At 38.4% G+C, this 24,593-nt stretch overlaps 1 protein-coding gene across 1 annotated transcript in view; it reads left to right on the plus strand.

Moving 5' to 3' along the window:
- PRORP (protein only RNase P catalytic subunit) overlaps positions 1 to 24,031 on the plus strand; it is a 38,736-nt gene extending 14,705 nt beyond the window's left edge. Inside the window, 5 exon segments of the mRNA XM_036384866.2 lie at positions 308 to 389; positions 392 to 414; positions 20,878 to 21,026; positions 21,649 to 21,844; positions 23,555 to 24,031. Coding sequence (XP_036240759.1) covers positions 308 to 389; positions 392 to 414; positions 20,878 to 21,026; positions 21,649 to 21,844; positions 23,555 to 23,683 — 579 coding nt within the window. The 3' untranslated portion in view covers positions 23,684 to 24,031.
- The last annotated feature ends 562 nt before the right edge of the window (positions 24,032 to 24,593 follow it).

The following is a 24,593-nucleotide window of genomic DNA, read 5'->3' on the forward strand; positions in this document are numbered from 1 at the left end:
GTAACTTTATGGAAGTGCACAGCTCAGATTGTAATTTTGAAAATTTGGATAGCTGTAAAGTTTTGGGTTTTGGTTGTAATGTAATTTTTGGTTGTAATGGTTTTATTGGACGTATCCAATGTAAGACTTATGGCTTAAAAGATGGGTGGGTTTTTTTGGTGTGATTGTTAATGATGTGAAGTGTAGCCAACAAAGGAAAAGTAAGACATTTGGACTTTGTTTCCTTTTTAAATAAAAATTGAATGGAATTTCTTTCTATTAAACTCAACATATTATTCCCTTGTGTTTATTTATTTATTTATTTCAGGAATTGGAGGCCTTTCAAACTTTTGTTGAAAATCGACTTCCTTTTGATATTGTTATTGATGGACTCAATGTTTCCCACATAAAATCCAGAAGATGCAGTGTGAAAATGTAAGTGCTGGTTAAATATTCATTAAGTGTTTTGTGTATACTGATTGTAAAACAGTGAGTGCCTCATTATTAGTTGTCCTCTAGAGAAAATGAGCAAGTACTTTGTCGCACATTCACAATGAAGTTCAAAGAGTTATCTAAGTTTCACAAATTAAAAATTATTAGTGGGAAGATGGTTCTTCTATATATTTGCCTGTATTAGCTGTAAAATGTCATACATTTCCTCATATATTCAGTGTTTATAGTTACAGCTAAGATGTCAATAATAACATAATTACACAAACTCTGTGATTGTGTAAGTTTTCATAGTAATAGGGATTTGGCAGAACTGGGTAAATCTGCTGTGTAGAAAATTTAGTCGTATATAGTTATGCTGGTAAAAGTTGTCATTAAAATAACCCCTTGCTTAGTTCAAACCACATCCTGTACACATTTAAATATTATTTAATTTCCTATTGCTTTGAGACTTGAGTCCTGTTTAACAAGGGTAGCTCAAACTGGTTTCAGTTCTTTCCATTTGATTTGTAGAAGAAAAATCCTGCTCCTTTGTCAGTGAGAAACCTATGTTTGAGACTTCTTGATACTCCCTTGTAGCACTTCACTAAGAATTGGCTTAAGATTATTTAGGTTTTTTTGTCAATCAAATTTACTCTAAATTAGGAGTAGCAAAGTAGCTGCTTACACATACTTCAAAGCCAGAATTTAAATTTTCTCAAAATTAAAATAAATGTATAAATGAGCTTGATAATAAAAGAAGAAATTCACTTTCATTCATTACAAGAAATACATTTTTGTTCTAAGAATGACTTTAAAGCTATTGTTAGGAAGTAATGTATACTCATCTATGGAGATAAAAGTGAGCTGGGGAGGTTAGATAAACTTGCTGAAAGATGTTTCAGAGTTGCAGTGTAGTTTTGTGAGATACTGTCTCACAAAGAGAGTACTTTACTTACTACAAAAATAGCAAAAAAAGTTCACAAGTTGTTTGGGTGGGATCAGGGAGGAAGTTTTGATTATCTGAGCAGAATTCCAGGCAGAACATAGTGGCACAATATTTTAAATGTAGAAAGACAGATCTATGCTGCCAAAGATGAGGAGGGGAAAAGAATGTCCTTGCTCAGTGCATGCCTTTGCCACTGTGGGAGCTCTAAACAGGATTCTGAATGGAAACTGGAGGCAATCAAGCAAAGAGCCAGCCTGATTTTGGCAGATAATTACTCCTGATTTCTGATCATAAGTCTTACTAGGAGGTATTAGCATGCTGAGCAGCATAAATTGCCTTTGAGTTTCTCCTTAGCTTGGGCTGTAATGGAAGCACTTTGGGATCCATGATGCCAAAGAGCTCCAGGAGGATTCTGTGGAGGCATCAACTTTCGTTTAGGTTGTTCCATATAGGTGCAGGTCAAATTTCTCTTGAATCCCAGCTGTTTATTGATTAGGAGGATTTTGGGAAGACCTGACTTTCCTTCCTACACAACAGAACAGTAACTTTGGCTCATCTCAGCTTAACCAGAAGAGGGTTCTCTTAGCTAAAATTTACTTGTCCTATGAGTTAGTTGCTGTGAATGATTATTACATTTTATCATGCACAAAAAATGTGGGGGTTTATCATGCACAAAAAAATCATTGGGGTTTCTGCCAGTCTTTTTCTGCTCCTGTTTTCTGGATCCTGTTTTTTAGGAGTATGGAGACATTACATGAGAGATTAGAGAAGCCCATTATTTCTGCCATAGACCTGTAGATACTCACTGGCTGAATAGTTCCTGTTTTGGCATGGGAAGTGTATATTTGCACTCTAAACAACAAAATAGCTGCTTCACTACCCAAAAGAAATAATCTTCTAGACACATGGACTACTAAAGACTTTTCCCTGCATTGATCTTCTCAACTAACTGAGATCCTTTTAATTTTTTTTAATGCTAAATGTCATTATACACAATTACAGTGTTAACTATTGAGTTTATAGTTTTTTCTAAGTGGAAACATAGTTTAAATGCGAGATCATTCTGGATGCTGGCAGATCCTGTTTTATTTCTTCACGACTCTGAACTTCTATGTTGTAACATGTCGAAAAAGGACTATGTTTTTGTTCTTATTTTGGATCCTTCTGACAAGAAGCATGCATTCTTGTTTTCTGACTTTTTTTCCAAGACTGCTAAAAACAGAAAGAAACCCGCAAAGCAGAGCAATCCTTTCTTCTGTCTCCAAACTCTTTTCAGATGAGGGAGGGGAAGGCCACAGTAATCTGTTGATGTGTTGCTTTTCTGGTCATGGTGTTGCTGCCAGGCAGAATCCCATCTGTGAATGCTGACCTCCCTGAATGCTGTAGTCTGTCTTTTGAGGGCTGGCTCTGCCACAAAACATCCTCTTCTGGAGGCTCCTGTCCTCACACCGTGACAGCCAAATGGAAAATGTGGAGTGGTATGGATGGGGCATTTACAGCCTGCCTTGTGAAGCTCCTCAGTCTGCACAGGGAAACAGTGCTGAACTGAGAAGATGGAGAAGAGAAATAATGTGAGAGAAGTGGGAGGCAGAGCACAAAGGATGGAAAAAAACAAGAGTGAAGGCTACTGAGGTCAAGCTGGCTGGCTAGGGTAGCATGAGAGTCCCATTTTGAAGAGAGGTATGCAGTGACTTCTTCTGCTTGACTAGAGAGGTGGTAAATGAGCAGTGTTTCTGAGGACCTATGTTAAAGCTGTCCAGCCTGTCAAAAGCTAAATTATTTAACTTGTCAAAAAACCAAATTATTTTGAGTCTCCAAGTGTGGGTCAGTCTGTGTCCTTTTCAAGGGTTGATTACTGCATCTATTAGACCCACTCAGGATATTGTTTTATAAACTTTTCTGTTAGAGTATGTAGTTAGTATGCAGCATGGTTGAAAGAGAAAATGAGATTGTTGCTGTGTTTCTAACACACTCTTAAGTGTTACTATTTGCAAATTATTAGTTTCTTTGAAACCTGTCCCTTATGGGATTTAGAGAGAATGGCAAATTAAAGGGTGTTGTTAAACACAAGAGAAGGCCTAAGATTTATGTGACAAAAGCATGGTAATTTAAATGCATTCTGGTCTTAATTTAAATTTAACAAAAAGTACTGTTTAACTTCATGACTTAGCTTCCAGAACTGCAGCTGTTCTGCTGAAGATCAAGACTGTAGCTAATTCTTAGTCATATGATTAGAATAAGAATACATTGATGAAATTTTCCTCTCTGTTTCAAACAGCCTAACATTAGTAATTCCATGTCTTAGGCATCGTGGGGAGTGGCAAGGCACAGGTACCTTGAGGGATAAGAGGAGACAGAAAAAAAGCAAAAGTTGAAGGTAAAATTTTTGCTCATTTAATTCCCAAAGTGTTCTGACTTTCTAGAAAGCTAGATATGTGACTTCCCAGGCAACTTCAGTCCTCATAGCCAGCACTTAGCAAATCATCATGATATTATTGACTTGACAGGTGTATTAGAACATACTGTGGCAGTTTCTCTGTTTATGACACTCTTGGTTTGTAAATATAATCCCAATTGCCCTTTTGTCCAGGTAGGTTTTATTCTTGGTCTGTTTCCTGGTAGAAATTATGATGTGGCTGCATAAATTCCTCAATTCCTGAAAAAAAAAAAAAAAAAAAAGAAGGAGGCAGCATGAAGATTGGAAGAAAGACTTTTTGAGGGCTATGGAATGATGAGCCCATTTGATTTGAGGGCACTGCACACATAGTGACTGTAAAACTGCAACACCAGACAGCACCTCCTTTCAACCCTTTGCTTCCTTACTGTAGCATTTTAAATTAGACATTAAAGTTGACTCCTTTTTAAAAGATATTGTAGAATGGAAATTATTTTTGCTATATTATCAAGAGAAAAAAATTCCAAATCTCCCTAAGTCTAAAATCTCCCTAAAGTCTTACAGTCTGCTGCTGTAAGACTGTATCTAATGGGTTTTGCCTGAGTCAGTCACTGTACTGCAAACCTGTGGCTTGTAAACAGAGCTGTCCTGGCAGTTTAACTAAGCAAAGTGCATTCAGGCTGTGTCATGACGTGTTATCCTTTCCTCCAGATGTATCTAATTACATAAATCCTTACCCAACACAATCACTTTTGGTACTCTCTGTAGTGCTCTCACCTTTCACCTTGTAAAGGTCAAGAGAGGGAATTTCCACACACTAACTGTCTGTTTCTCCTACTAAACAAACTGTTACATAGTACTTAAATGGATGTTTTCCTGTTTATGACAACTTTCTGCAGAAGTATTCCTTTGAAATGAAAGGGAATCTCAGTACAAGCAGGATAGCTAGGCTCTAGAGGCTGCTCTTGGGTTGCAGAAGGGGAATGAAGACATTTTGCTCTGCTTCAGCTACCCCTGAGCTGTGGAGGACCAGGGTGGGAGGTGAAAGAGAGGTGAGAGAGCATGATCTGCAGGAACAGTCTGAAGAGTATTTTGCTATTTTTAATTTACTATGAGTTTGGTATGTTGTAAATTAAGTATGCAGCCAGCCCCTTGTTTTTAGCTGTGCCCATCTGGTGTTAGAAGTAACTGAATATATGTTTCAAATGTGTGTTGGATCAAAGCTAACTCACTATTCCCTTCTGTAAACAGTTTGGCAATTGGGGTCAGCTCTGCCCTAACTTTACCCTCTCTAATCTCCATATTAAACTCAGACATCTAACGATTGGTAAAATAGTTCCAGACTGAGTTACTCAAGGCTGACAATGCACAAAGGAGTAGTTTTTGCTCTTGGCAGATAATTCAAAGTGGATCCTCCTAAACTTAATCAGCACTTCTGTAAATGGACTACATGAGTTAATTCCCATATAAATTGTATTAGACCTGTAGAATAGCTGAGGAAGCCAGATCCTTGCTGTTCCTTCCCATCCCAGTCTGCTGGCAGCAGCCAGCAAACCACATCTTTGGCCTGAGACAGCAGTCAGCTCCTGCCAGGAAAGCCACCAGAACTGCTCCCTTGCACCCCTCACAGGCTGTCACAAAAAGCCAGGCTGTGGCTGCTGGTAATTGGGAGTGCTCTGTGGCAGGTGCAGGGGACACCTCATATTTTGCACCTCTTTCTTGTCTCTTCCTGGGAAAGAGCAGCAGGCTTGTTGAGTGGAGATTGCCCTCTGAACTGGGGAAGGGACTAAGAAAATTTTGCAGTAGTAATACATGTGTCTAAACATTACTGCATTTTCTTTTTCTGTATATTAAAGATCTAAAATTATATTTAACAGGAGGATTCAAGGTTTAAAACTAACATTATACTTTTAGTTTTTCTAGTAGTTCTGCAGTAGTTTGCTGGACTCCTGGCTACATTAGCAGTAGAGAAAACAGTGGGTAGAGAGAGGTTGCAGTCCTGAAAGGAAAGCTGGTCATGGAAAAAAGCTTCATCAAGATAAGGGAGAAAAATAAGACATAGGGTAGTAGTATACAAGAAAATGGTGAATGGTCCTGTTAAATTTATGAAAAAAACTCAACTTTGCCCTCAGAATTAAAGAACCTTGATGAATTACTCTTTGTGAATTCAGCTCAGAGCCATTGCTTTGGTATGTACTGTATTCAATTTGCAAGGCTTATTTTCCAAATATAAAGACAATAATTATTAAGACAAGAAAGCCTCAACTCTTCAAATAAAGGCAAAATTTTTAAAAAGAAAAAAAAGAAAAACAGGGCATCTATGACACACAATTCTCTTGGCTTAATAACCCAATTCAATTTTGCAACATAATTTTGCTTCTTTGAAATCTCTTTATAATGCCTATAAATCCTCTATGATGAATCAAGGAGAGCAAAAAACATATTGGAGCTTGTAGTGTTTGAGAAAAATAGTGAATACAACTTTCTCTCCCAAGTTCCAGTTACTAAACCATTTTTGAGGCCATGAGACACACAAAAAATCAGCTCCTATGCATACAAGTATAGTTGACAAATACACATACTGATATGCTCAGGTTTTCATGGGGTAAGCTTTACGAGTCTTCAAGTCAGACTTAACTGTGCAACATGCCTAAAAAATCATCTGTACAGTTATTGAGACAGTGATGCTTTGTACAAAACCTTAGCTCCACTCCATGAGCTGTCCTACAAAACAAGCAGTTATTAATAAATTTGACCCCAAAAACATCCATGGGAAAGAATTTTTTTCTTCTCTGACTCCTTTGGCAGCATCTGTGATTTGTTCAAGTACTTTACTGTCTGTAAATGAAGCAAGAATGAAGTAGATCCATGAGTCATTCTCTGTTCAGAATCAATACATCCAACAGAGGTCTTATTTGTCATACTGTGACAGTTCATCAATTCTGCCTCCGACCACCTCTTGTCTTGCCACTCAACAAAGCAGACGTGTTTGTTCATTTGCTCTCAGCCTTTTCCGTCTTTTTTTTCCCCCGTCTTCTAATGGTGGTTCAAGCTTGCATTTCCATGATAACAAAACAATTGTCCTGTTGCTCAAGATTGGAGAGATTTTTATCTTTGCAACATGTGTTTCATTCTTTAGACCTGTACTTTCATTTCCTGTAAGTACTGCACAAACTGTAAAGATGGAGATTTTTGGTGTTTTCACTGAAAATCACCTTCACTGTCTGTGTAACATGATCTTAGAGAAAAAGAAGGTCAAGCAGTAAGGGGTATTCTTGGAACTTCACCTATTTTAGTGTTGGAGATTCATGAGTGAAATATTCAGCATTGCATCCATATCTCATCAGTTACTTTCTGGGGGTTCCTTGGATATCTCAGCAGAACTCCGTTCTCTGAAGACACATCTCAGAGATCAATACTAATCTGCTGAAATCTGTCCCCTCTCCTCCTATGTTGGGGCTATCCTAAAATAGCATAGCTCAAGCTCAAGCATTGTGGTCACCAGATGCAGAAGAACAAGGCTGTTCCAGGAGAGCTGAAGGATAGACTCAGTTGCCAGTGGAACCTAGAGGGAAGGCCTGGGCTGCAAGTTCTCCTCTCCCTGCAGCTCTTCTGAAACCTGGCAGTTCCTGGTTGTGGCTAAAAGAGAAATAAGAGGGCATTTAATATGTTCAGTTTTGTATACCTGTACACTGTAAGTGCAGATGTATTGGACATCAGTGTGTCAGAGGTTCCAGAAGTGCTCCTACAGTCGGTTGGCATGGATGCTTCCCCCCAGGAAATGCCTGTGTTGCCCACACACCTTGAGCCACCAAGTCTGGCTCTTCCCATAGTGATGCGCTCCACTGTCCCTCACTGCTTCTGCAGCCCTGGGACAGGAGAGTAGGAGGTAGGTGGGACATCTTAAGAAGGGAAACACAAGGTCAGACTTGTGAATACAGGGGAAACTTTCTCAAAACGTTTAAATTCCCAACATTGTGAGATGGTGGAGGGGAAGCTGACAGAATTTCCTGAGTAAATGCCTCATCAGTTGGCTGTAAACAATTATTTTTCTTTTCAGAGGTTTCCACTCTAGTTTTGCATTTCCTAGTGAGAATAGAGCAGCAGAAATTGATAAAGTAAAAGAAATCTGACTATCAGGCAATTTGACAGGTTCTGTGTGTTACTTTCTCTTTGAGTCAGATTCTTCTTGGTGTTGCCTCCCATTACTATTTGCAGCCTTTGTTTCTGGCTATAAAATTAATAAAGACCCATGTGGTTAAATTAATTATCTCTCTTGGTTTCCATCTGGTGTTTTCAATTTTTACCTTTGTATTTGGTGATAATAGCAAATCAAAAGTTAATGTAAGTACAGGAGCACCCAACCACCAATCATACCTTTTTTTACCAAGTGAATTTGCATCACATCTTTCATAATAAGATTCTTCTAATCACTAGGAATATAAGCTTGAAATTCAGCAGGGCAGAGTGAACCTGCCTTGATGATTCACGTCCCAGTCAACTTAGTAACTGTGGCAAACAGGTTGGTTGTTGTATGTTGTAGAGAAGTCTAAAATCTAGGTGATAAAGTCAAATGAACATGTCTTCTGAACTGGATGAGTTTCTATCTTGCTGTTTTCACTTTGTCCCTTAGAAACGTCAAGATGGGGGTTTTCTCTGGGCAGCTCAACTCTTCACATGATCATGTGGCAGTAAGAGGTGTGCTGGCCCTCCAAATTGGAAACCTGGTCTTTGGGGAACTGAACTGCTTCTTTAGAAGTGATTTTCATATGAAAAATCTCCATAGTCGTGAGAGGCTATGGGAAGCAGGCCAGAAAATGTGAAGGCTGGGTTACTGTAGTCCAGTCCTCTGTAAGAACAAATATTTGATTTGAATGTGAGAAGTGCGGGTTTCAGTGTCATCTTAAAAGCAGCATAGGTAATCCTTAGGACAATGATTGTGTTCATTCATGTGTACACCTAGATTTATTTATATATTTGAAAAGCAACCAATTTTGGTTCACGCTTGGCTTTCACATTTAATAAGCTATTTCTAGTAAAAGTAGGAAAGAAAACATATTTGAAAGTTGTGTTATCTGAAGGTGAAAAGGTACAATGTAACAAAAGCCTAAAGTCCATTTGGATTTATTTATGAAGCTATGAAAGCCTAGTTTTTTGAACAGTATGTTATTCCTAAGGATCTCCACATATTGACATAATGTTTAATGATCCAACATTTCATTAAGCTACATTTGTTGTTTTTTCTCTAGTTGCATTCTATTTGTAAAGCAGGATTGGAAGAGACATTTATGTATAAGTAAATATACTTAAATTGAAATTATTAAATTATTATAACCTGCAATGAAGTTTAAAACTGAGGTTAAAGTAATTTTATTTTTTTTTTAATCTAGACTCATAGACAATAAAGTACAATTGTAAACAGCTTTTAATCTAAATCTCTTCATAAACTGATTGTTTTGTGTTGTCTGGAGCATGGAAATAGGAGCTCCTATTTGAATCTAGGAGACTGATTTCAGCAGAATTAAAATTCCATTCTGGGGATGACAGTCATGCTGGCAAGTATTCTTGCTTGAAACCAATTCACAAGAATTCCTGTTTCAAACAATTTCTGAAAAATGGTAAGAACTCTTCTTACCCAAAATACTGTTGCCCATTAGAGGTGACATTCTGTATCAAACACTTCTTAATGCAAACCTCACCTTTTGCTGGTATTGATTTTGTACATCAGATACAGACATGAAAGGGAAGAGGTTATCCCTATTCTACTTTTTACTTATTTTGTTTCAGGGTACATTTGTGCAGTTCTTCCAAATAAGGGAGGGGAGACGAGGCAAGGGAAAACACCTAAGGGTCAAAATAAAATAGTCCCCATGCTAATTCACACATGCCTTTATCTGTGGTGTTAATCTAAATTAGATCAAATTAGATTAAACTAAGATGTTCACTTGTGTTAATATAAAGAGGACATCTCATTCAGATATCTGTCACTTCTCTGAGGACTGCTACCAGAACTGTGCCATTAAGCTGGTATTGTACATGCTGAGACTTGAAACAATTTTGTTGCTTGGTATCATATGAGGAACAGGAGTGATGCAGTAAGAGCACCAGTACCAAGGACATAATAAGATAACTATGGCTACCTTTGCTGCTGCTGTTCTTCAAGTTCTCAGGAAAGTAACTCTTATACAATAAAAATCTTCACTCCCGTCCTTCAAGAAAAATGCCTAACTCAAGATCTTAAAAATTAGTACTTACAAACCAGTAGATGAAGAAACAACCTTATAAGGCATAATTTGTGTTGGTGTTCTCATTTTTCTGTAGATCTCCATAAAATAAACATTCAAATCTTCTATTCTGTAGAAGATAATAATAATCCCATTATTATTTCCTAAATATGATGCCCCAAAATTACATTTTAAAATCACTTGGAATGTTTTATCTCTGGCATTGTAACTGTTTCCCCATATCATTGTTAGGAAACCTTTTTCTTAATGAGAAATTCTCTATTTCAAGTATTTCACATATTTACTTCTAGTCTTTACAGGTATCTACTGATTTTTCCTTTCCACCCAGAGATACTAGCTTGTGATGCTGTTTCTTCCTGATTTATTATTAACTGGTCAGTTCTTTAATGAATAGGTCTTTTCACAGTTCCAGCTGGAAATATGCATTGAATTATAGTGAGTCAAAAGCTAAAGAGGTTGTCAAAATTATGTAAACATTAGGTACTCTATTTCCAACCAGTTTAATGAAGAATTTATTCCTTCTTCTAATTTTTCTGAATAGTTTCTACAATTTCCAGCTGCTGTATTGTCCTCTCCTTGCACAATGCTTCCTGTAGTGACTGTTAAAACTGAACCTGTGCTTCTGTCCCATGGGTAATACCAACTTACCTCTTAGATAAATCAGAAAGTATTAGGGATGCTTATGCCTGTCCTTATTGTCCAGCATGTATCCACTTACCTGCTCGCTTATATGCTCAACAAAAAGGAAGCAGTGAGTTTGCAGTAATATTTCTTCTGCCTCTTATATTTTGAATTATTGACTCTTGAACTTTTAAGGAGTCCAGTTGACATTGCTGAGCAAGCTGTGTACAGTGTGTGTCATAAGCTCTCTAACAGCAGGTAAAAGCCTATTCAGTTCCACTGGTTCTAAAGTAGCTGTAATTCAGAAGTTTTTCCTGACTTATGTAGTGTACCAGTGTGAGAATATCAGCCTTGCTGGGCTTTCTCTCCTTGATTATTTCCTAATTGTGTGATACTTTGGTAAACTAGATAGTGCTTACACTATACACTGAAAAAAAAAAGTAGAGTATGATGCAGGTGTTTGTTAAAGATGTGGTTCTCTGGAGTTTGAGCTTCTACACTCAGTGCAAGCTTAAGAAAAGGACACTGGAATACCTATTTCTTGAATACTGCCTGTACTACTTCTTGATTGATTGACTGATTGATTGATAGGAGTTTTATTCCACCACAGCCCTAAGTTGCCACACATTTGGGTAAATAAAATGAAGTAGTAGTCAGAGGGTTGCAAGTAATCATAGAGCAGAACCAGACAGTCTTAATGATGGTGATTTGATGGTGATTTGCCATGCTCCCTGTGAGGAGTAGTTACCCTGGGCTTGTCCATCATTAATGTCACTATTCTGCTCCCCGTAAAACACTGCACTGAGCTGTGTAAATCTGTTTGTGTGGAATGGCCATACATCTCAATAGTGAGAGGAAGTGTCTTAAAGAATTGGAGGGTTTTGACATTTTCACTTCTAGCTTATATGTATGTATCTGCATATCAGACCTTAAAGAGTGAAATCTCTTAACTTTCCATTGAATGGGCATTCCCAAATGGGCTTTCAGAAATTTGAATGCTATAGGTTAGGGATTTCTTTTTTGTCATCCCACCCACTCTCATTTCCACAAGCCTATTTAGTCTACCAGCCTAGTTAACATAACCACTAATAAAACACAATTTTAACCATTTGCCATCTGATAAATTTGGTAAACAGAACTTTCTGTACTTATAGTTCTGCATCAAGCAGTGATGTTCAGTCCTGGATGCTCCAGAGTTGTTAGCTGGGTATCTGCATCTTTTCCAGGGAAATGGACAAAAGAGGGCAAGATGCAACATAATTCCTCAAAAGTGCTAGCTGATATAGTCATATAGATACCTGGAAACTGTAATTCTGAGTCCCCAAGCTAAAAGTTGCTTTAAAAAATAGATCCTTTTATGAAATAGGGCTGGGGCTTGGGAGTGGTTCTTACTTGGCTTCTGTTGCCCAACCCTTTCTGATGGTCATATTTTCATATTCTCAAGCTTGTTTCTCTTGACAAGGGGAAAAAAATGGCTAAGTATACAAAGTTTTTCATGTAACTGGTTGTTCCCAGGAGGCCAAGCCTTTAGACAAATGCCAAATATCATCTATAATTAATTTGTGGGAGCTGACAATATCATCTGTTTGTCAAATTGCTGTATCTTTAAAGTTAAAGAAAAATACTTCAGATAAAACATGGCCTGCCCAGTGTCTAGCTATTGAGTATTGCAGACTGCTGCCAATATACTTACATGAAAAGCATCAAAGTACAAAAATTAGATCTTGTGGACTTTAGCTATCATGGTGGGCTTTCACAGACTTTCACTGCCTAGGATGTCCAGGAATGGACACTGCTGGCAGTGTTACTAGTAGTAAAATGGCATGAGTCTGCAATGATCAAAACTAATGGCTCTGTAAGATAAATAATGCTGACCCACGTTTTACATCAGCTGCGTTACACTGCATCAGATTTTTGTTGGTTTTGTAGGAACAGTGAGTTTCTTGCCAGGGTAAGCCTTGATCCAGCTGAGACAGTTGAACTTCTGCCTAATGGTCCTGGCAGTGCAAGGTGTGCTGAAGAATGTGAACATCTCCTGGGGTTTTTCCAATCTGGTAAATACCAGTTATGCTCTTAGCAATATTAAGCAGATTCCCTCCTAGGTTCCTCCTTGCTGAAAGCCTTGGTTTCATGGTTGGCCCAGGACAGATAGGTCTGACTCTGACCATGCAGCTGCTCCTCCATCTCAGACCTTTGGGCTTTTTTTGCTCCATCTCAGACCTTTGATTTTTGTAGTGTTGAAGAAGAACATTTTATATGTTCTCTTTCATATTAAACATATATGAAAGAGAAATCACCACTCATTTCAGTAGTTAATGTATTTATGCGTTAAGAGCTGCAAAGGTTCTTATTGAAACAATTGTTCTCGAAGGTGTATAAAAGTTTTGAAGGTAACCTCTGTATAATAATCTGTAGCAGGCAACTGGAAAATAGTACTGAGAAACAGCAGAAAGACAGTGTGAAAATTGTGTTATAAATATTTGCTGCTTGTTGTACTCTGATTCTTTTTTTCAACTGCAAGTTGTCAGTTTACTGATGTTTCCTTGGTTACCATATCATTCTACCTGGATGTCTGTTGTCCTGTGAGCTTAGAAATAATCCTAATGTTAAAGTGTTTCTGGACCTGTCAAGTTTATTAAAATGTGGGATGTCTCTGCAGAAGCATAGGTTTAATATACCATAACAGCATCATGCCCGTGCCTGCTGTAACAGTGATGTCCCCAGCTACTGCAGGACTTTCCTCAAAGGACAAAAGTATTGTCTGGGACTTTAGGACATGGGAAAAACACTTAGCATCAGACAAGATCTGTCACTCTGTGCAGACATCTGCATAGGACAGTGGTGAGAGCTGGAGTGTTAGTACCTTCTAAACTGTCAGTTTCAGTCTGACAAAGCCATTTCAGTCCTGCCCCGAGTTATTTCCTATCTATGGAAAGGATCAGTCAAGCTTGTGCTTTCATTTTCACAACATCCCATTACCACTGCCGCCACCACCACCCAGAGATCCTGCTCACATTTTGGATTTTCAGCACTTAAATACAGGCTTCTGACCCACGCTGAAAATCTTAAGACTGGCGCAGCTCCATTGGGCTCACAAACGTTCCTTTGAAACAGCTACATTGTTTCTAGTTCATTTCCCATGGCTACATTTTAACATTGTTTCTAAAATGAAATATGGTGGGAGAAACTCCCTTATTTCCTTAAAGTCTTTGTATACACTGTTCTGATAATTGTAGAAAAGCAAGAGTAACAATGTCATTGCAAACACTGGATTTCCAGTGAAAGAAGGCAGACCCCTGAAGCTGTGACTTCAGTTGGGAAAATTATTCCCTTTACAGTCAGTGGCTCTCACAGGTAGAGTTCCACATCTGAATCTTATGCAAGAATAAGTAAAACCTCATACATTTTCATTTTTATTTTACTTTCTTCCTCAAGAATATAAAGATGATGTATGTGTAATCTTGGTGCAATGAAGTAATGTGTAGTGATCAGTAAGAAAATACTGTGAGAGAAACAGCAGTGCAAGCAGAAAGAATTCAAGGATGGGAACAAAGGATAATATTGATATGTGGAAATGCAAAGGGAACACTTTCAGGTTTTACATGTTTCTTTTCCTCTTTTTGTATAATCACAGGTACGCCGTATCATCTAACTCCTCTCCTTGGTGTGAGGGGTTGAGACTTTTTAATGTTTTGTAAATCTTCAGGTTTTGGTACAAAACAGTAGGTTCTCAGGAGATGTCTGGATAAAATCAAATCCACATAAGCTGCCCCTTATGCATTGTCAAGGTCTTGGTATTTATTCTTTTTTACAATAAAGAAGATGAGGAAGAGGAGAGATAAAAGTATACCATGATATAAGCTATGGAGAAAAAACATCTCAGAGAAGATCAGAAAAGGACAAATACCTTTGTCCTTTTACATGACTCTAGAAAGAAAGACATTCAGAAAATTCAAATTCATGAACAAAAATGCTTTACTGCCAGCCCACAACTGCAACAGAAAATGTTAAGTTTTAATTAAAATAGAAAAAGTTAGTTGTTAGCATTGGGCTATAGTTAATGGTGAATTGGATATTTCCCACTTGCTACCCCAGAAAAATGCTGCTTTGGATTTCAGATTCACCCTTCTCTTCCATCATTATTCCTACTTCATAACTGCTGACACAACATCAAAGAGTCTGCTTGTACATTTAAATCAACATCACATTTTTTAAGTAAGTGATTGGGAATGAAAATTGTATTATAGTTGCTTAACAAAACTTTTGGATTTAGAAACTTGACTGGCACTGAAGTAACTTGCAGTATTCAACTTCCAAAAATGCAATTAGACAATATTTGAAGAATATTAATTTGTCTGTATATTTCTTGAATTGTAAGAGTCAGAAAAATTTGCCTGTTCTTCTCTTTTGCAACTTGTACTATGAAATTCAGAAATTCCTCAAATGTCCATATCTTCTTTAGTCATAATTTCTAGAGCTCTTTGCATTGTTCATTTAATAGCATACTAACTATTGTCACTACCCATTTTTATTTTTTTTTATTTCTGGATGAACTGCATTTGTCTGTACATCATGATGATAAAAATATTACCATTCAAAAGCAGAGACATTCGAAGAGTGTGAGCAAGAATGTTCACACTAAAAGGTTTCTCAGGTGTAAGGTCTGACATAGTGGCTGAGATCTTTTAAGATGACAGTCCTTTCTAAAATGCCAGAATCCAAGAAGCTAATGGCTCTTCCACTTGATGATCCCCTGCCTACCTCCCCATCCATCATATCATACACACACTTTAATTCCATGCTTAAATTGTGTGTATATGTCTTCACTCTCTGCATGCATCCCACTGTGATTCTGTTAATTCTCGTAGGAAATACTGCTTCACTGTCCATCAGATTACTTCTTGTGCCTTTTGGGAATAAGACAGCAGGATATGACTGTAATTAAATAGAAAATACCTATTTCAAAGCCTTCTTTTCTTATATGGCTCTGCTGGGAAGGATAGGCACCTATCCTGCCCTATCTGCACAGGAGAAATTCATAAAACTCCTACCAAATCTGAGATTGTTTTACACAGTTTTCGTTTGTATTGTGATGTTCTCTGAGCTCATCAGTAGAATAAAAGACAGGGGTGGCTCTTCCAAGATTGTTTGAAATCAGAAACTTTACCTACAGTTTATAATATAGCAGAATGCAGTGTCAGAGACTATTTACAAACATGTTACTTCTACATTCAGAATTGTTTCCGGGATTGTCTTGAGCAGATTGCATCTTCAGTTGAATTCAAATGGAGTTGTCATTAAAGATATCCCCGTTACTGGCATATCAGCCAGGGTATCATGAATACAGAAAAATATAAATCGTGCTATTGCTTCTGTATCTGACCTGAATATATTTAGTTACTTTGCTTCATTCTCCCCACTACTCAGGATTCAAGATGGTTCATTAGCTTGGTCACAGTCCATGGAGTATTGCTCTAGTCAGTTTGACCTGAAAGTAATGTGTTTACATACACCCAGTGTTACAATTGAGCCAAGTCCTTCAGGCAGTGGGAACACTGGATTGTGCAGGAGCACCAGGTGTCTTGGTACACACTTGGTACCAGTCAGTTTGGACCTGGCTGCAAAAGCATCTTCAGTCTCTGAATACAGACTACTCTGCAAGTAGCACAGCTGTATTTGGGAATTGCCTCATCTGAGCAAACTGAGACTACTGTACCATCCTCAATCTATATTAAATCAACTTGGGAATCTGCTTCTGTGGTTTAGTTTTCCTGCTCAATCAATAATCTGCCTTTGATTAATAGTGCTGACTGTTAAGAGTAAAAGCTAACATCTAAAAGTGAACTGCAAATTTTAATGAATTGTGATAGGGAGTTAAGACATATCTCTAGTGAATGTGTCAAGAGAGGATAAGTCAATTCCAGGTGCAGAGTCAATGCAGACAGGTTAAAACACGTTAAACATTGTGTGATAGCCATCACTGATGTGTGAAGAGCTGTCACTGGTAGAGTTTTGCATGATGATGTGTTACATCAATTTCAATAGTCTTACTGTGACACAGGATTACAAATATTCCCTACAATATTGTTTCTGCAGTATTGCAGAGATCCTTGGTGTTGTAAGGGAAAATTCCCAGGAGTTACCTGCTGACTGTCTAAAGAGTAGAAAGTTAACCAGGCTGATTAATCTCTGTGACTGTTACTTATTCATCCATCACTGCTTTCCCTTTGAAGTAGCTGCCCCTGTGTTAATCAGGGACAGATAAACTCCAGAGAAATCAAGAAACATGTATACTGCCCCTGTTTTAAGAGGACTTGAGACTAATTTACACTGTGTCATCAATAATGATGTAGAGAATGTAAGAAGCATTTGTGTTTGGTGCTGTGGTAATGATCTTGAATATGGTTTGGTGAAATTACCAGGCTCAGTGAGAAAGTCCAGCCTGTCTTGCAAGCAGCACACATGCCTTCCTTGAGTAGCTGGCTGGGGCAAAAATCTGTGGCTTCTCATCGTCTCTCTCCTGTATGTGGGACTGAAGTAAACAGGTTTTTATTGAGCTTATTTTCTTGATCTACAGTATGGAAAAAGGTAATCAAAAATTGTGAAACTGTTAAGTCAAATAAATGTAGTCATGACAGGGATTCATTTATAGAATCATAGAGTGCCCTGAGTTGGAAAGGACCTACAAGGATCATCGAAGTCCCAACTCCTGGCCCTGTGCAGGACACCCCAAGAATTGCACCTTGTCCCTGACAGTGTAGCCCAAATGCTTTTTGAACTCTGTCAGTCTTGGTGCTATGACCACTTCCCTGGGGAGCCTGTTCCAGTGCTCAACCACCCTCTGGGTGAAGAAGCTTTTCCCAATGTCCAGTCTAAACCTCCCCTTACCCAGTTTCAGGCCATTCCCTTGGGTCCTTGTCACTGGTCACCAAAGAAATCAGTGCCTGCCCCTCCACGTCCCCCTCTCCATGGAGCTGTTACTGCAGTGAGGGCTCTCCTCAGTCTCCTCCAGGCTGAACAGACCAAGTGACCTCTGTGCTGCTCATAGGGCTTCACCTCCAGCCCACCATCTTCATTGCTCTCTTTTGGATGCTCTCTAACAGCTTAATGTCTTTTTAATATTGTGGCAGCCAAAACTGTACCCAGGACTCAAGGTGAGGCCACACCAGTGAAAGTGAGGGACAATCACCTTTTTTGACTGGCTCCAATTGCTGGCTAAACTTTGGAGACAATGATCATGCCTGACAGTACAGCAATGGCAGCTCTGAACCTGTAGTCTGTGTTGGGCTTTCTTCTGCAGTTTCACAGCTTTGTTTGGGTGGGAGGCAGCACTAACAATAGGTGAAAAGAGCAGTAATAGAGCAGTTTGTTGCTCTTACTAGCAGATAACCTGTAGGTGAGCTTTGCTTTTAAATGGCAGTTAGTGAACCCAAATGTTTAAGCAATGTCAAACATGATTTATTCATAAAAAATGTGATTTAAATATTTTTGGTGGTTACTTACTTCTTCATGCTCTGTGCGTATAAGTGTGAGTCACCTTCTGCTGAATCACTGAGTGGTGTGCCTCCCAGCAGCAGTGTGTAGGGATTTCCCATTTCACAAGTGGGAATCTACCAGTAGTACCTAATGAGAAAGCTACCTCAAGCTAAGCTTTGAAACTGGGGACACATGGCACAGCGGGATCTAGCGATCAGAAAGGGACTGGCAGTGAAGTCTTAGGAAATCTGTATCCTGCTCTGCTCATAGTTCCTTGTATGGCTTAGAGTAATTAACCTGTCTTCCTTGTGCTCCATTATACACTCATGCAACTTCTGGAGATACTAGATTAATAAAATAGCCTTGACTTTTTAAATGAGAGATCACTACTGCTGTTTTTGTATTAACACCATGATGTTCAGTTACTTTCCTGTGTGACTGAAACAAGTGTTAGTGTGTCTCACATCTTCCTTTCTTGAGAAGCAGCCAGGTGTGGGAGTAGGCACACTTAGGAAACCCCCCATGTAAGTTCTGTGACTCCTTGTAGACCACCCCCATTAAGTGCCCAAGCCTAAAGTGAGAGAAAAGGCTCTTTAGTGAAGTTGTGCAGAACAAAATTATCCTTATCTTATGAAAACAAAAGTAATTTCTATCTTCTGTATTTTAGTTGTGTAAGTAAGGTTAATCTCTGTGTTAAGTAGAGGAGGGACAATGGGTTGTTATGTAAGCAGGAGTTTCAAAATTTTAAAATGCTGACTCCCTTTAATTTCACTACATTTTAAGCCTTTGAGTTTTTCCATTGCTGTAGCTAATTTATACCAACCTCTCAATTTTCTCCCAGAAGCACTTCACACTAGAAAACCTCATATGCTAAAAATATGTAGGACAAGAAAGTCCACATGACTAACAGGTACAAAGTACCGCTAGTTACAACCTCCAGAAAGAAAGACCTACAAGAGCTGAATCCAAGAATACTTGGGAATAGCTACTATTGACCAGTCTGTATCTGGAGCTGCTGTTTTTTATCTTCTTTTTTTTTTTCACATGATTTTTTGCTAACCTTCTCTTAATGTAGCAAAATGTTAGGCAAAAAGAAAAAGTATTTTTATTTGGAATTTGTGTTTGCTAAAGTTACTCATTATTATTTCTTCACTGTTGACTTCTGTACGTGAAATGATTAACCAGCTTAATTCTCCTTTGGTATTCAAATCCAGCTATTTGCAGGACTGGTTCAGTGCATGAGAAGTTACTGCATTTGGCCTTTTCCTGCTCACATTATGTTTTGTTTGTTTTAACCAGGGAAAAGTAGATTGTACACATGTGTAGCCAATATCCAGTGTGATCTCCTGGAAGCAGGAAGTCAGTTCCAATAGGTACTGTTAGGTGTTTGTGCTTTTCATTAGCACCAAGGTCCTGTATCTGTATTAAACAGAGCCTTTACTCCCTCAGAATCAATACTGGCAACAGCAACTTACAGCTCAACTGTTAAAATTAATGTAGAAAATCTTCTGGCTTCCTCTCCCAGATCTCAGATCCAGATTCATGGCATATTTCATTTGAGCCATCTGCAGGTCCTTTCCTGTGAAGGGCAGTCCCACATTTCCTGTCTCACCACCTCCAGCGATGTATTCCCATCAGTCATTGAACCTTTGACTCAAGTCTGTCTGTTGGGTTGCTGCTCAGCCCTACAGAAAAGTCTTCTGTTGGATCAGTGAGCTCGTCTGTAATTGTGATATAGATCTGACACAACAGAAGTAGTGAGATTGTGCAGCTTGAGAGAAGACTGAGTAGGGCCACCCCTTTCTTTTGGTACTTGCAGGTAGATAATTCTTTCTAGCCCCTGAAGCTAGAAAAGCAGGAAGGATTAAAGAATGATCAGGAGATTGTATGTTGGCTAACAGTGGTAGCAAATGCAGGTAAAAATTAGGAAATACCTTTCCCTGGTTGTTGAGCATACTGTTCTTGTCTTTCAAATACAATAGATGCATGAATCTCAAGAAACAATTCTTCTGTCTTTCTGGGTCGAAATGACATGCCATTGTTTTGTGAGCAGTCCATGGCGATAACCTGGATGCTGAAAGCCAGAACCTTTGCCCTCCCTGAGCTCAGTCTGGGTGAAGCAGGGAGGGAAAGTCCCAGGCACAAGTGCCTGTCCTGAGAAGCACTTCACGCAGAACAGGCACAGCCCTAAGAGACTGCTGAAAGTCCCTCTGAAGTGAGTTTACCACCGCTGTGTTGGTTCACAGGCGGGCGGCTGATCTGGATGTGGTTTTCATAAAGCCTTAGTCCCGAGGTCACGGATTTCCATGTCCTGCCACCCACCGCCTCCCCGCAGGGCAGCGCGGGCCGTGGAGCTCTCCAGCTCCAGCAGGTGGGGCTGGAGAGGCCGTGTGCTCCGGGCTCCCCGTGCTCCGTGATCACCGTGGGTTATCACGTAAATCCAGCGTGATTCATTCCCTCGCCTGACTTGGAACTTCTGACATCTCCAAACAACTCTGCCCGAGGTCGTTCGTGTCATTGGAACTGCATGAGCTGGAATATGAAAGCACTGTATTTTCTGTGTGGTTGAGAACAGCTTCCTTCAATGAATTGGTTTGTTGTTTCTTTTTTCCCTCGTGATTAGGGAATTGAATTAGTTATCTGCTTAATTCACATTGCAGTTAAGAACGGTATGAAATGAGAGTAGTCTAGAAGTCCCTCTAGGTGAGACACACCTGAAAGTATTCCATGTCACTCTGTGTTTACAGCTAGGAAAATCTTTGGGTTTGCTTTGTTTTCTGCAGCTGTTTGATGCTGTCAACTGCCTGGCCAAGGAGAATGCCCGGTTGCTTGTGCTGGGCCGCAAACATATGCTGACAAACTCTTCAAATTGGAAAAGAGAAATTATGAAAGAGATGCAGAGTAAGGCAGACTTCTTCTTTGCTGAAAATATGTAAGTTGAAGAAAACAGCTCAATATAATAGAGACCAACACCTGTTCTATGTGCATTTTGCTCTAGCTTTTAGTACCATTACTAGTATCTCCATCTGTGTCTGTGAAAGAAACATATCCCTTGCTACACTTGCTTCAAAAGTACATTAAAAGTTGCATTGTGAAGACTTTGATCACTTAGAATCATATCAACAGCTGTATGGTTTATTAGGATTTATGACTGATAAAACCATTGCCAAGAGCATAGTGCCCTGAACTACACAATTTCTGGTAGCATCCGTGTGCAGTTGTGTCTGCTGCTGTGTGGGGGTACACTGTTGAGTTTTAGCAGTTTTGTTCTACATAGCACAGTATTGTTAAACTTCATGGCAGGAGATTATATTGTTCTATTGTCAGATGTGAGAAGAGGAAAAAAGTGCTCTAAGTAGCACGTGATTAATTTTTATTGCACTCCAGCTTTTGGTGCCCTGTGGTAAGAAATTTTTTATTTTACAGGGAACTAGAGTAGTGGTGGGAATTTTCAGTGTTGCTGATGAATAAATCTTGATCAGCATTTGAATCACTTCCTGCAGTCACTCACTGCCTTGTGAATGACGTCTGTCTTTTCCATTTGTTTTGTGAAGCTCTGAAGATGACCCCTTCTTGTTGTATGCCACTCTCCGCTCGGGCAAGCACTGCAGGTTTGTCAGCAGAGACTTCCTGCGGGACCACAAGGCTTGTCTGTCCGACAGTCTGACACGCCACCTGTTCCGCAAGTGGCAGCGTGGCCACCAGATAGTGTTCTTCCCTTCTGCAGGAGGAAGGAGTATCAATTTCTTGGTAAGTTTTCCCACTGCAGTCAGAAAACACCCAGAGCATATTCATTGAAAATACATTATTTCAGATTCTGGAAACCAAAATATCGTGTTGAAGCCTAAGAAATGGATTTGTAACGGTGTGCTCAAGATTCCCATGTTAACTGAAAATCCACTGGATTCACAAAGCATGCCACAAACAAAAAAACTATAAGAGAGCCAAGAAATGCTACCTAAATGTTTAAAATGTAAATGTAAATAAAAGTTTATGTATACAAATATTTCCAGTACTGGAAACTCTGTAACCATTACTGGCCTCAGTAAAACCTGAGAGCCAATGTTTTAATTTTTTTAAAACTTTGAAATCCCTTGTTCTCCTCTACAGCACTATTATAAAATATCATACGTCCAATTTTACAATAGAGTTTCTTTCATCTTTATTTTAAAGAAGCTGAAAAAATACAGGTATTTCAGTATTCACTGTAATAGTAATCTAACATAGGTACAAAGTTTCATGAGGGAAAGTCCATAACAGCCAGGTTTATAGTTTGTATTCAGCTACAGAAACTGCAGTAATGTCATGTTATGGCAGAATACTACTCTTATTGTCTAGGAGATATGTATCCTTGTGATCAGATTTTTCTAGGAAAAAATCCATCATGTGACATTCTATATGCAGTTCTTTTGTTATCTGCTCTGTCTGTATTGTTACTGCCTGCTTAAAGGAATACTGCATACCTATGCATACTGAATACTTATGCAGATTAATTTTCTTCCTTTGCTGGTTAAAATTGTAAAATAACATTTATGATTACAAACAGAGATAGCAGTTTGTAAGAATGACGGCCTTTCATTCTTTGTTGCCATACATACATTACTTCTTATGGAGCCAAATAATGAATGGTGGGGTCACCTGAGCTACAGCTATCACAGCTTTAGCTGTTTCTTTCTCTTGTACAAAGGGACTGCTAATTTTCACATCTTAAGTCCTATACAAGTGATTTGGGTGATTGATATTGCCAGTCATAGCTGTCTTCTAAGTTTTTCTGGAAGCTACCACAGTAAACTTCCAAGACTATACATATAGAGTGATAGTATGTCCTGGGAACCATAATTACCAGCCAGTAAGGTTTCTTTTGTATTTGTCTTGTATATGTTGAATTAGTGTACCTGCAACATAATAGACCTGAAAGATTGTTTATTCTATTTGTTCAACCAGATGCTTCTGAAAGTGTTAGTTATAAGCTCTTTTCTTATATCTCCTTTTCTTACTACTCCTTGAGACAGAGCAAGTCAGCTCTGTAAAGAGACACGCTGGGAGAACAAATACAAGATGTCATTAATGTCATTAAATCCTACATTCAAGCCTATAAACTCCACATCCTGAGTAATTCCCATATGATTTCATTTAACTGAACAGAACAACAGTCATTTTGTCATTTCTAGTAATTGAGTGCATTATCCTGAAATCATTATTATCTAGTGCAGATTGAAGACAGAATTTATAATGACACCTAGACCACAAAATACTAGAAGATAGTTTAGTTTTTCCTCCAGTACTAAAATTTAGAATTTGTTTTGTATAAGAAAATAAAATGAGAATTGTTAAGAGATAAAACTGTGGAGACTTCTAAGGTAAGCATTGGAAGTTGTAACTAACTACCTGTAACTGATATTTCAGTAATACTTTGTACAAAGTCTAAAAAAAATGTTTTCCCTCTGTTTTTCCCAACAGCCAGCTTTCCGTTACGACTGTGTGGTACAGACCACAGGTGATACATGGCATATTCCCTATAAAGATGTTTTTGAGGAAAAATACTCATATCAAATACCAAGAAAATGGCTCTGCATTCACCAGAAATGATGAAGAATGTAATTGGAGAAGCTGAAGTGGCCTCTTTTTTTTTTTTTTAATTATTAAATCTCTGTTGCTGGCTAGGAAAATTCAGCAGAACAGTTATGGGGTGAGGTGTGTTACTAAAGAAAATTGAGTGACTGCTTTTGACAAAATCATTCCTGCGTACATCTCTTAACATCAGTGGTGGTCCAGTGGGGGTGAATTATGTCCATTATTTCTATTTTTAAAGGCAATTTTTGTGATTTGAATTAAAACATGCTTTTTCTTGTTGGAATTAGAGTTTGGGCATTTTTATCTTTTATTTTTTCTCAAACTTTTCATCTAAATTGGAATAAACTACACTGAAGAAATTAAGCAAGACTTGCAAAGTACCTTCAGAGTTTGTGGTGCTGAGCTTGCACAAGTGTTACACAATGTCTACCTCTATTCAGTGGAGCTAAGGGGGATAAATGGTGCATTTACCATTCACCAGACACACACAGACTTAAGACTTTCTCACTCTAATTAGAGTTTGTTTGATAACATAGAATGCAAGAGATTGGTTAGAGAAACATATAGCAATCATTTGTTTGGAAGAATAAGGAAAGAACCAGTGGAATGTGGCTTTTTTTTGTGGCTCTTCCACACTCCTAAATTTGCCATTTCTGACAGGATTTGGCATTACTGCAATAGTTTGCTGATGGAAATGCATGGATTTTTTAAATAAAAATGGATAGCTAGAAAATCTTAAAGACAATAATAGGACAAAATTGATTCTTGTACATTTCTATAAAATCTGTCCCAAATTATAAAGCAAAAAAAAATTAGTATTAATTACAGTAAAAGTATTCTGAGTTATTTGTAAGTGTGTATGTGGTAAATGTGTTTATTGCACTTACAACTTTAATGCAAACCTTTCTCCTCCCAAAACGTAGAA

This window comes from Molothrus ater, chromosome 6 (assembly GCF_012460135.2).
Source record: "Molothrus ater isolate BHLD 08-10-18 breed brown headed cowbird chromosome 6, BPBGC_Mater_1.1, whole genome shotgun sequence".
NCBI lineage: Eukaryota > Metazoa > Chordata > Aves > Passeriformes > Icteridae > Molothrus > Molothrus ater.